The sequence below is a fragment of the Lynx rufus genome, unplaced genomic scaffold (genome assembly GCF_022079265.1).
Source record: "Lynx rufus isolate CCGP_SWC_20201006 ecotype Redwood Valley unplaced genomic scaffold, mLynRuf1.p SCAF_4, whole genome shotgun sequence".
NCBI classification, from domain to species: Eukaryota; Metazoa; Chordata; class Mammalia; order Carnivora; family Felidae; genus Lynx; species Lynx rufus.
Window position 1 is genome coordinate 85,914,794 of NW_025814856.1, and position 13,057 is coordinate 85,927,850.

The 13,057-nt window shown below is 32.9% G+C and overlaps 1 protein-coding gene across 1 annotated transcript in view; it reads right to left on the minus strand.

Moving 5' to 3' along the window:
- Positions 1-11,445, minus strand: part of SEMA3C (semaphorin 3C) — a 174,666-nt gene extending 163,221 nt beyond the window's left edge. The window contains exon 1 of the mRNA XM_047097367.1: positions 11,313-11,445. Within this exon, the coding sequence (XP_046953323.1) occupies positions 11,313-11,415 (103 nt within the window). The 5' untranslated portion in view covers positions 11,416-11,445. The remainder of the gene's footprint in view (positions 1-11,312) is intronic.
- Between the last annotated feature and the right edge of the window lie 1,612 nt (positions 11,446-13,057).

Here is a 13,057-nt window from a genome sequence, read left to right on the forward strand (position 1 = left end):
ATGCATATCTTTATTTCTACGTATTCTTCTAAATCAAATTACAAAGAAAGGTATGTAACATACACTTTCAATCTACATATGTGAGTAACACATCAAAATATTTAATCAACATGTGAATGAGTATAAACCAGGCTATCTAAAATAAGCAATCTATAGATTCAATGTAATCCCTATCAAAATACTAACAGTATTTTTTCTTTATCAAGATACCAGTAGTATTTTTCACAGAACTACAGCAACAAATCCTAAAATTTGTATGAAACCACAAAAGACCCCAGATAACCAGAGCAATTCTGAAAAAGAAGAAGGAAACTGGAATTATCACAATCCCAGATTTCAAGATATACTACAAAGCCATACTAATCAAAATAGTATGGTACTGGCAAACAACAGATACAAAGATCAATGGGACAAGATAGACAATGCAGAAATAAACCCATACTTATATGGTCAGAAAGAAAACAAGAATACAATGGGGAAAAGACAATCTCTTCAATATATGGTGTTAGGAAAACTAGATGACACATGCAAAAGAATGACACTGGACTACTATCTTATACCATAAACAAAAACAAATTCAAAATGGATTAGGGACCTAAATGTGAGACCTGAAACCATAAAACTCCTAGAAGAAAATATGGGCAGTAATCAGTCTTAGCAATATTTTTCTGGATCTTTCTCCACAACCAAGGGAAACAAAAGCAAAAATAAATAGGATCAAATCAAACTCAAAAGATTTTGCACAACAAAGGAAACGTTCAACAAAATGAAAAAGCAATCTAGCAGACGGAAGAATATATTTGCAAATGACATGTCCAATTAGAGATTAATATCCAAAATATATAAAGAACTTACACAACTCAACACCAAATAAATAATCCAATAAAAAGTGAGCAGAGGGGATCTAGATAGACATTTCTCCAAAGACATACAGATGGCCAACAAACACATGAAAATATGCTTGACATTACTAATCATCAGAAAATACCAACCAAAGTTACAATGAGCTATTACCTCATAACAACCAGAATGGCTAGCATTAAAAAGACAAGATAGAAGTGTTGTGCACTGCTGAGAGGAATGTAAATTGGTGCAGCCATTAGGGAAAACAGTAGAAGGGTTCCTCAAAAAATTAAAAATAAAAATACCATATGACCCAGTAATTCCATTTCTGGGTATTTACCCAAAGAAAACAAAAACACTAATTTGAAAAGATACAGGTACCCCTATGTTTATTGCAACATTATGCACAATAGCCAAAATATGGAAACTACCTAAATGCCCCATCAATAAATGAATGGATAAAGAAGATGCGGTATAGACACACACACACACACACACACACACACACACACACACACACACTGGAATATTACTTAGCCATAAAAAGGAATGAAATCTTACCATTTGCAACAACATAAATAGACTTAGAGGGCATTATGCTAAGTGAAATAAGTCAGACAGAAAAAGACAAATTCCGTATTACTTCACTTATACACAGAATGTATAAAGCAAAACAAATGAACCAACAAACAAAAAAACAGAGACAGACTCATAAATACAGAGAACTCTCCTCCAGAGAGGAGGGTGGGGGGGATAGGCAAAACAGGTGAAAGAGATTAAGAGGTGCAAACTTCCAGTTATGAAATAAACAAGTTACAGAGATGAAAAGTAGAGCATAGGGAATAATATCATAAATAACATTGTAATAATGTTTTGCGGTGACAACCGTTCACTACATTTACCATGGTGAGCACTGAGTAATGTATAGAATTACTGAATCATTATGTCACACATCTGAAATTAATGTAACATTGTATATCAATTATATTTCAATAACATTAATTAGTTAAACCACCTAGCATCTCTTGATAGCTCAAGAGTTCAGTCATAATTGTTTCCACGTATCTATGGATAATCATGGACTACGACACATTTTCTCATGGAATTGTTTTGATCAGATGACTGAATAAACATAGCACAAAACACTCTTAATTTCAGGTCATTGGAGCATCTCAGCTTTGTTCTCAATTTCAGGACCCTTGTACATTTTTAAATGGCTTAATATCACAGCATCATCTTTTGGCAACAGATTTAAGCTTATTAGAATGTGACAAAACTCACCCAGAATAAGAATTACTTTTTTATGCCAGGAAAATAGGAGTTTCCAACTTTTTTCTAAGAATCTTTAAAAGAAGACATCATTGTAACATATTTCTATCCTAATACTTCTCAAGGGACATTCTTTGCACTACTTAAAACTTCCCCAATTCAAGGCTGTAAAAGATATTTCATTTTATTTTGACTACTAAGAGTCCTGAATCAATATATATTACAGGGAAAAACAGACATGAAATTTCTCAGCAATTTCTTCTCATCTTATGTTCTCAATGTGTTTATAACAGTTTTAACTTGCTCTTGTATCATAAATTTAGTGCTGCTCTACTTAAGACTCTTTATGATTTAGGTAATGTCCCGCTCATAATTGTATTTATCAATCCCTTCCTGATTTTAAAGACACTCTCACAGGGGAAAAATGCAGAGTTTTATTCACAGAGCATTCCTTGTTGAGTCTGAGTTTATTAAAACATAAATAGTTTATGTTATTAAAGATGTTTAATTGGCATTTAACTGAAAATGTCAGAAGGGGAATTAAAACAAACTGTATTAACACAAGTTTTCCCAAGAACTAAATATTTCAGAAGATTCAATACAATCAGAAGGAGCATTCTCCAAGATTAATGGGAAAATCAAGAACAATTGGCTTTATTTTTATCTCTTGGGCAACCATAGACAAACTGTTTTCAACAAATGTGCCTTGTAATGTTAATGCTACCAGAGTTCATAAAGACACAATTTATTATTTTGAGTTTATTGTCCAACAACAATTCATTTAGCTCACTAGTTCCCAGGGGTCCTTTTATTTGTTGTTTAATTATTATGCTTCTTGTCAAATGAGGCAGGTATTAAAAGATAAAAGATGTTTTGTAAAATTTCGTCATCTTTCATTTATATACTATCGATGACCTGGAGACTTTGACAATTATATTAATGAAAATTTCAGCACTGAAAGAAGGCAAAAAAGCATCAAAGTAAATAACTGAAAGAACTTCTAATCCTATGCAAGCTAAGTCCCTACACTTAATATACTTGTTTCCCAGTATAACTCAGACTGACATTTTCATGTTTTTAAAACCCTGTTGTGCACATGTAAATGTAAAAGTCAACCTTGAGCTGAAAAACTGGCCAACATTAGCTAAGGAAAAATGTATCCAAATGGTAGAATCTTTAATTTTTTAATTATCATTTTCCTTTTGAGTTTAAAGCCATGAGTCATAGGCTTCAATAGGGTGGAAAGCAGTTTAGTAGTAGGGGATCTTTACTGTTCTAGTGAACACCAGCAAAGAATTAATAGCAGTCACAAATAATCCACTTTTTTGCCATGTATTTATCAGTCAATTTATTTTTGAGTTTTCACTGCGTTAAATATTTCCATGGGCATCTTGATAACTCACAAGAGTTTCAAGCCAAGAGAAAACCTGAAGTAGAGCCAGACTGCTGTCTATTCAATAAAATGATATTCAGGTTTTTTGAAGCCTGTGGAATATTGAGTGCATCCTACTTCTTTATTTTATATTGTGTTTTGAGTGTGTGTGTGTGTGTGTGTGTGTGTGTGTGTGTGTGTGTGTCCCAGGCTTCTTTATTTAAGAGCAAAGTGATGAGTGATGTGGGGATATACTACTTTATTTCTGGATATTATGTTTCTAGATCTAAAAGCATGCAAATAAAAATCATAATCTAATATTCATCAGGATTACTTAAAAATGTCTGATATCGGGGCTCCTGGGTGGCGCAGTCGGTTGAGCGTCCGACTTCAGCCAGGTCACGATCTCGCGGTCCGTGAGTTCGAGCCCCGCGTCGGGCTCTGGGCTGATGGCTCAGAGCCTGGAGCCTGTTTCCAATTCTGTGTCTCCCTCTCTCTCTGCCCCTCCCCCGTTCATGCTCTGTCTCTCTCTGTCCCAAAAATAAATAAACGTTGAAAAAAAAATTTTTTTTAAAAATGTCTGATATCTTAGACATTTGTAGTAGAGAGACAAAACATGCACATGACTGAATTATTGCCTTTATGGCAACAGAGGTGGAACTGTGTAATTTTGGGTAACTCCTGAATTGCAGTTGATACCCAATCTTATAAACAAATAAGAAATTTTGCTATTTCAGTAACTTAATAATATAAATACTCATTAGATAATATAAGATAAACTAATTCAGTAAATAATTCTCAGCTGAAGTAGTGAATTTTGCGGTGCCTGGGTGGCTCAGTCGGTTAAGTGTCTGACTCTTGACTTCAGCTCAGGTCGTCATGATCTTGTGGTTTGTGAGTTCCAGCCCCAAATCTGATTCCAAACTGACAGTGCAGAGCCTGCTTGGGATTCTCTTTCTCTTTCTTTCTCTCTGCCCCTCCCCGGCTCTCTCTCTTTTAAGATAAATAAATAACCTTAAAAAAATTAAATAATAAAATAGTGAATTCAGGTTCTGTTAATTTGTTCACATAGAAAGTATTCCAAAGAGCAAATATTCCTGAATAATTTTCAATTTATTCATCAAAAGAAAAAGGGTAAAAAATAAAATATATTATTTAACAGCCATTACTTTAGGAGCATGTATATAACCTATACTTGGTATTTATATGGATATATTTACATTTGTATTTTATTTTATGGGTGTATTTATACAGATATATTTCATATCAAGGTACAGAAGTGGATCAGAAATTATCCTGATTTAATTATCATGACTCCCTGCCTTCCTGAGGCTTTATGGTACTCTTTTTTTTTTTTTTTTTAAAGCTTGCTTATTTATTTATTTATTTATTTTTAACATTTATTTATTTTTGAGACAGAGAGAGACAAAGCATGAACAGGGGCAGGGCAGAGAGAGAGGGAGACACAGAATGGGAAGCAGGCTCCAGGCTCTGAGCTATCAGCCCAGAGCCCAACGCGGGGCTCAAACTCACGGACCGTGAGATCGTGACCTGAGCTGAAGTCGGACGGTTAACCAACTGAGCCACCCAGGCGCCCCTTTATGGTACTCTTAAATGTCCCAAGAGTGGCAAATAGTTAAATGCAATTTCAAGCCATCCACTATGCCATGACAATCATAAGAAGTAAACTAAGTAGATGGAGTTCTTATTAAGTTCAAGCTTATCATGAAAAATTGGACTTTCAAAAAAACCGAATCTTAAAAAAAATAATGCATTTGTCATTACTTTAAAAGTCCAGACATATCGGGGCGCCTGGGTGGCGCAGTCGGTTAAGCGTCCGACATCAGCCAGGTCACGATCTCGCGGTCCGTGAGTTCGAGCCCCGCGTCGGGCTCTGTGCTGACCGCTCAGAGCCTGGAGCCTGTTTCCGATTCTGTGTCTCCCTCTCTCTCTGCCCCTCCCCCGTTCATGCTCTGTCTCTCTCTGTCCCAAAAATAAATAAAAAAAAAACGTTGAAAAAAAAATTAAAAAAAAAAAGTCCAGACATATCTAGACATGCTAGCTTATATATATGCCAACAGTATTAAGATTTAAGGCAACATCCCTGACAGGCCACCGATCAAGGCCCTTTGGAAGGCTGTGTATATATGAGATCTCTTCCTTTTAATATAAAACACTATGCTTCCAATCAAAACACACACAAAAAAACTCAGGGGCGCCTGGGTGGCTCAGTCATTAAGCGTCTGACTCTTGATTTCAGCTCAGGTCATGATCTCATGGTTGGTGAGTTCAAGCTCCTTCTCGGCTCCTCACTGATAGTGTGGAGTCTGCTGGGGATTCTCTCTAGGTCTCTCTGCTACTTGTGCTCTCTCTCTCAAAAATAAATAAACTTTAAACACACACACACTCAACAACTTTCTGGAAGAAAATATCTAAAATCTATAGAGAAGAAGGTCTATTAGGGAAGAAAATACAATAATTAGGAGATTTGAGAATTAACTGGAAAGGGTAAATATAAATGTTGAATTCCCAGACAACATTGAATCTCTGTATAATGTATAATGTAGGAAAAGGTTGTAACTAGATGGAAAATATTTGACCATCAGCAATGTACCAGGATATGAGTCTAAAGTTATTCATCCACAAATTAACCAAAATTTTTCTCCCATGATGCTTTTACCTTAATGCTATGATGAAGAAATTTTGTGTTCTACCTAGTCTCTATCATTATTTTAAATTAACTAAGATTCACTGAAGCATGTTTATAGTGTACCAAGGCTCTACTGGTTGGGGAGGTACAGTGGTTAAGAAGTATCAAAATTTATGGTAATTCAACATTTATTGAACAATAACAAATGGCAGTCTCTATGCTAATTGGGGGGGGGCTAATTATAGTACAAAAGAAGACCATATTTGTACCCTAAAGGAATTTATGTTAACTCAATTAGAGTAATTCTTTGTGTATTTTAACAAGATGCACACTATAACCACACAATACATTTTACAAATTTAATTCATTTCATTTTCAAAACAGTTCTATGAAGTGTGTGTCATTCCCATTTTACAGATGATAAAATTCTGGATTAGGGAGATTAAGTAACTACCCCAATGTAGCATTCCCCAGAAAGTAGCAAGCAACTATGATTTAAAATCAGCTCTGTAGGACTTCAAAATCTGTGAACTTTTATAAATTGTTTAGTTTTGTTCTGTCCCTTGCCCAAGTCCTTCATACAAAATGTTCTTGAAAGCAATGAGAGGAATTACTATAGAAGCCTTCCTTAAAGAAGATGATATTATAAAAAAAAAAAAAAACACCAAAAAACTAAGCTTAAACATCATAAAAATTTAGGGCAATAAAGAGTCTTAGAGTTTAGTTAGTCCCCAAATTTTTTAACTGGTTGGGAGAACTAAGGTCCTGACAAAGTTTCAGAATTAATTACTGAGGAACCAAAGTTTGAAACCTCTTATTTTTTCCACATAAATGCTGTGCTCACTATACTGCACTGCCAATCAAATGTCCATACTTTTACATACATCAAAAAATATATGTTTAGACATGTTTCCTAATATTTTAACAAAAACTTCCCAGAGGTCACTGGAATCATGACAAACATTTTCCCTACTTAATTGTAACTAAAATTTTGTTGGTATTTTTCCTTATACAAAAAAGACAGAAGTTTTATGTACAACATTTCAGAACAATAATTATTAACAAAAATAATTGGTGATATTTTGTAATGGAAAAGAGGTCAGTTCATCAGGAGGCATAACACTCTAAAATAGGTCAGTGTTAAAAACAGAAATTCAAAAACATGAAGTAAAAACTGATAGACCTGAAAAGAGAAATAGACAAATCCATAATTATAGTTGGAAAGTTCAACTTCTTCTGTAAGTAATTCAAAGAATAAGTAGAAAATCAGTAGGGATATAGAAAACATAACAAACCATCAACTGACTGAATCTAACTGGCATTAATAAAACATTCATGCAATAAAAGCAGAATACAGATTCTTTTCTATGCAGGCTATATTCAGTGTCATAAAATGATTTTTAATAGTTTTTTAGAAAATCAGAAGCATATTATGTATGTTCTTTGACAACAAGAAACTGAATCAAAGATCTACAACAGAAAGATATATAAGAAATACACAAATATCTTCAAATTATACAACATATTTCTGAGTAATTTGTGAGTAAAGAAAAAGAGGAGCAATTAGAAGACATTTTGAACTGACTACAAATCAAAACAAATTTTATCAAAATATGTGGAGCACTGCTAAACAGTGTTTCAAGGGAAATTTATAGCACAACTGGTTACATTAGGAAAAAGTTCTCAAATCAGTGATCTAAGTTTCCATGTTAAGAATTTCCAAAAAGAAGAGTAAATTAAACACAAGACAAGAATAAGATAATTTCATTTTAGAGCATAAACCAAGGAAATATTAAACAGAAAAACAATAAGAAAAAAAACACAACAAATCCAAAAGCTGATTATCTAAAGAGATCAATAAAAAGAAAAAAATGATTTCTACAGCAGTCAGAACATAAAGGAAGTAGATGTAAATTAATAATATCAGAAATGAAGAAAAAGACATTACTACAGATCCTACAGGCACAGTGAGGATAATAAGGTAAAATTATAGATGACTTTATGTCAACAAATTTAACATTGTAGATTCACAACCTAATTACTAGGTGAAAAATAATCTTATTTAGAATCTACCTCATTTTTAAACAGAAACAATGCTTAACATATTTAACTCAGTAATCATGTTTTATATCAATTCAAATATAGACAATATGTCCATTTTTCTCAACCTTAGAACCTTTTTGTAAAATGACACGTAACTGATGCTTTTTGTCAAACTATAGTATCAATTCCTGGCTATGTAAAATACTACATGCTAAAGTCTCTACTGGATAAAGGCAGAACCATTTCAACAATGCTTTCCCTTTTATATTAACAAGCAAAACAAATTTGTCTATTGAATATATGTAGCCTTGACTTATCTTATGACCCTTATAGATTCCAAAGATTTTCTGAGAAAAAAATTACAATGACAATAATGCTATGAAATGTGAATCTGTTAAACCACCAGATTTTTTTAAACAAAAATTCAACTTAATCAAAAGGTATTTCATGAACTTTATATTTATTTGAAAAGCTATTTGGCATAAAATTAGAATGATAACAATTATAAAATGTAATATCTAATAGGAACCACAGTTTTTTTAACATGCAAGATTTAGTTTGTACAAATGTGACTAATTAATAACATCTGAAATACATTCTCCCACAGGACTGATGACCATCTGGTTGACCTTACACTAGATCAATAGGGAAGGCAAATGAGTAAATCAATGTTTCCCAAATGTTATCACTGCATCATTCTACTACAAGAAGGGATAAAACTTGGATGTAAGAAGAGATCTCATTTCACACATTTTAAAATTGACTTTGTTAATTGGACTGTAAGGCAAGACTGAGAGGATTCTTCTAAAGTTCCATCCAGAAAGAGACTGGCAGAAGACCAAGTAATGGTGAAGGAAAATAATTCAAGACAAAAGAGTCAGGAGGTAAGGAAATTCTGAGAATATAAAGACACAGATGATATAATCTGATGTTATTTGAATTTCCTCAGAATCATTTTCCAACTCATATTTGGCTGAAAAATAGTGATAGAAATTTTGAAATAAATAAAATATACACCATATGTATTTTAATTAATATATGTTCATATATGTGTCAACCCTTACAAAGTTCTATATTTTGATGTCAAGAGTAAACCATTTTGGAAGAAATTTAGTAACTTATTGTGATATACAGAAAAGTTGTAATAAAATGAGAAACTTTAAATAATAAGAAATTTGGAAAAGGTACACTGAAACAGGTATACTGTCTAATCTATTAAGAAGAGGATGATGAGCTGATTACAATTTATACCTTTTAACAATTTTTTTTGTCCAAGGTATTTTTCCTATGATAATATGTCTAAAATATAGTTCACTTCAGGAGTTTTTTGTATTAATTTAGAAATTATGGAGTTTCATTATTTGTTCTCCCTGTTGATGTATATCTTTAATACAAATAAAGTGATACTCTGTATCTCTGATTATTTCCTAACATGACTTCAGAAAAACAAAATATCAGGAATTGGTAGAAATCTCAGATCAAAAGCTTATCTCATCATGTTGTACTCTACATATGCTATAAATTAAGGTAAGTCTCATTCTGCAAGAATCTGTTTTGACTTTGAGAGCATTTAAAATATTAGACATGGAGTATTTTAAAAATCCCATCACAACTTCTAGTCACTTTATATATAGTAGTTACTGTCCTACTTAGTATTAGTTTGGTTTTAAAGATTATACTAATTAATTTCTTCTGTAAAAGATAAACTGTAAAGTCTTTCAAATATGAAATTGATGGATTATCTCTGGTGATACACATGCTTTTACAGTTTACAAATTTTGGGTTAAGTTTGGGTTAAAAAAAAAGTTTGGTCAGTTTTGATGTATTAGAGAGAACAGGTTCAGATAACTAACCTGTGGGACCACTCCATCTTTCTACATATTGGGAGACATATAGAAAAGAGAAATTGTACTACACCCTAATGCCTTTATTTTTCATTTGATTAGATATTTCATAGTTCTCAACTTGGAAGAAAAGGTATAAGTAGACTACAAGATGTTACAGTAATCAAAAAAAAAAAAAAGACACTTCAAAGGGTCTGTTTTCCCTTTCTTCATAACTTAACTGGACAGCCATGGGTTTTTAGTGGAATGACTGGCTTAGAAGCTAAAGAAGCAATTAGAAGGTCACACACTCTAAGTTCTAAATAAAGCTCTTTCAGTGCTTATCATAACCTTGGGGAAAGCCCTTAGTGACTTAAGAAGGAAAGAAAAAAAATAAGATATCCATGTGACTGATAAGTGTCAGTCATACTGCTGTTTGAAATTCAAGATAATAGAGTGTTTCAAAGACACTGCCATAGAAAGTTCTGAGAGTATACTGTTTCTCAAGTAAAATAAAATATGCTCAATGACACCAATGTTTATGAAGAACTTAAGTTGAAAGAAGTAATAAAAATATAAATAACCCTTATTGGCGAGATGATCTTCCTGATCTATTTCTTATCCCATACATCCAATTAGTATGGGTTATGTGACTGACCAAAATCATCCATCTGTAAGTTGTTTGAACTATATACATCAAAGCTCATGGATACATTTGGCAAACCATTTCCTCAGAGGATCTTACACCTTTTACATTTGTGCAAATTTGAAATCACGCCAATTTTCCCAAACTTCTGAAGAAAACATTTGTACACAACAGCAGTCAAAAACATATTTCCAACTATTCTTTTAGATCCTTTTCAATTAATTAGGAGATTTTGCCAACCTCAGGAATGCCTTTTGGAAATGGAAAAAAAACACCATTAGAACAACATATGGAGAAACAAGTTTGGAGGCCAAGACCAAAACTTATGAAGAAAAATTTTAAGTAATTAAACTTGCATAGACTTCTCTGCTGATGAGCATTAGCACATTGAGGGTGTTTCTCAAACACCAGGTGACTATTAAGAAGAAACTTCAAAAAGGGTAGAATATACTTCAAGCATTTTCATAAACACATGTAGTAGAGAGCTTTTGCCTATGAACACATAATTTAAAATAGCCATGTCCTCCAAAAAGCAGCCCAGTAAATATTTTTAAAATTAATCAACATTCAATAATATTTTACTGTGTTTTATTATTAATGTTTGAATCTGGATGTGAAATTTTTAAAAAGACTTCAAATAACATTTTTCCAGAGTATTTATCTTACCATCAAATGTTAAATAAACTCTTGCTTGGGGCTGAGACGATCCTTTTACACTGATAGAACAAACAAATACTCCAACCAACACGAAAATTGCCTGGACTGCCATTTCTTCAGATTTGCAAATTAATATCCAAGAGAAAATACCTTTAAAAGAGAGGTAACAAGTTTGTTATATTTCATTTCACATTTTAGGAGCATACACGTATGTGTGTGCGTGTGTGTGTGTGTGTGTGTGCATGCACACACACACACACACACACATAACTAGTGATCTAGACAGAGCACCTTATTCACAAAAGATATATCTGAACTTTTACAGTCATGCAAACAGTAGGAGGTGCTCTTTGTTGCTTCCATGTGAAAAGTTGGATTTAATTCATTTATGTCTGGACGTCTTTGCAAAAAGAGAAACTGTTTCTTTTTCCAGGAAATAATGCTAATCTTAAAGCAGAACAAAGCAGCTAGGAAAAAGGTATTGATTCCCAAAGGAAACTCCATATTTAAACTTGATCTAATAATCACATAACATTGAAAAGACTTGAGAATGGTACCAGTGGGTATTAGATGAAAACTTGTCTTTCTACCATAAATATTGTAGTAGCAAGAAAAAGTCACATGAAAAATCATGTATACCCACTTGCTTCCACCCTCATTAGCTCTTTTGGAGTAATATCTCTGAAATGTTTCTACACATAAATCTATGTGTGCTCAATCCCTGACCACTGAAATCACTCAAATTAGTTATCTGCCAATTTATACAGATGACCATGCAGCTGTTAAATGATGCAGATGAGGTAACCATGGACTAGTGCCAAATTCAAACCAATGACTTAGTGGTGAGCAATCCACTGAACCATGTATCCCTCAATGCATATTTAAAATAAATCAACCAGAAAGCAAGCTGTCAAAATTCCAAAAGATAAATCAGAGACAGAAGCATTACCTTTTGAAACTGTAGCTATAAAATTGATACATGCTATTAACTAATGTCTGAATACTAAGGAAGATCAGGTAATGGGTAACTAGAGATCTATCTACAGAAGCTCTAGTGGCCACAATATGCAAAACAAACTCAGGACCATGAAAGAAATCCTGTCATTTTGAGTCTAATATAATTACACAATAAAATGACAGAGTTTAATCTAGAAATGTTTTATAGGTTACAACAATGCTAATCTTCAGTATTATATGGTTATTTACATTAAAATCTTAACACTATTTTATTTAAGAAAGAAATGCCACTAAAAATTGAAAAGACTACTTCACTAATACAGAAGAAAAAAAGTATTATATTAATTAAACAATTAAACTGAACACGCCATGTTGAACAATTGAAACATTTTAAACAGTGGATTTCCTAGGTGGTACATACGTCATAAGACTTAGAAACAAAACTGTCTGCCTCTTTTGCCACACAGATGGGAGGAAACCTTAGAGATGTTTGTACTGGTAATTTTCAAACGAAACAGTTTCTTCCTGCTTCCACAACCTCTTCACCTTGTCATCCCTAAATTAACTTAGAAGAAAACTGATTTTATAGGATAACTTTCCCTTAATGATTTGCTCCCTGGTTTTGTTGACTTTATAATTAAACCAAAAAAAAAAAAAAAGCTATAAATATGCCTAACCTTCCTCACTTCATTAAGCAGGCAGATAATTACACATTTTTACGTATTGGTATTATCAGTGTCTTATCTGACATGTCTCACCAAAAGCGACATGTGCTAAAAATTGAGAAGAATAATAGT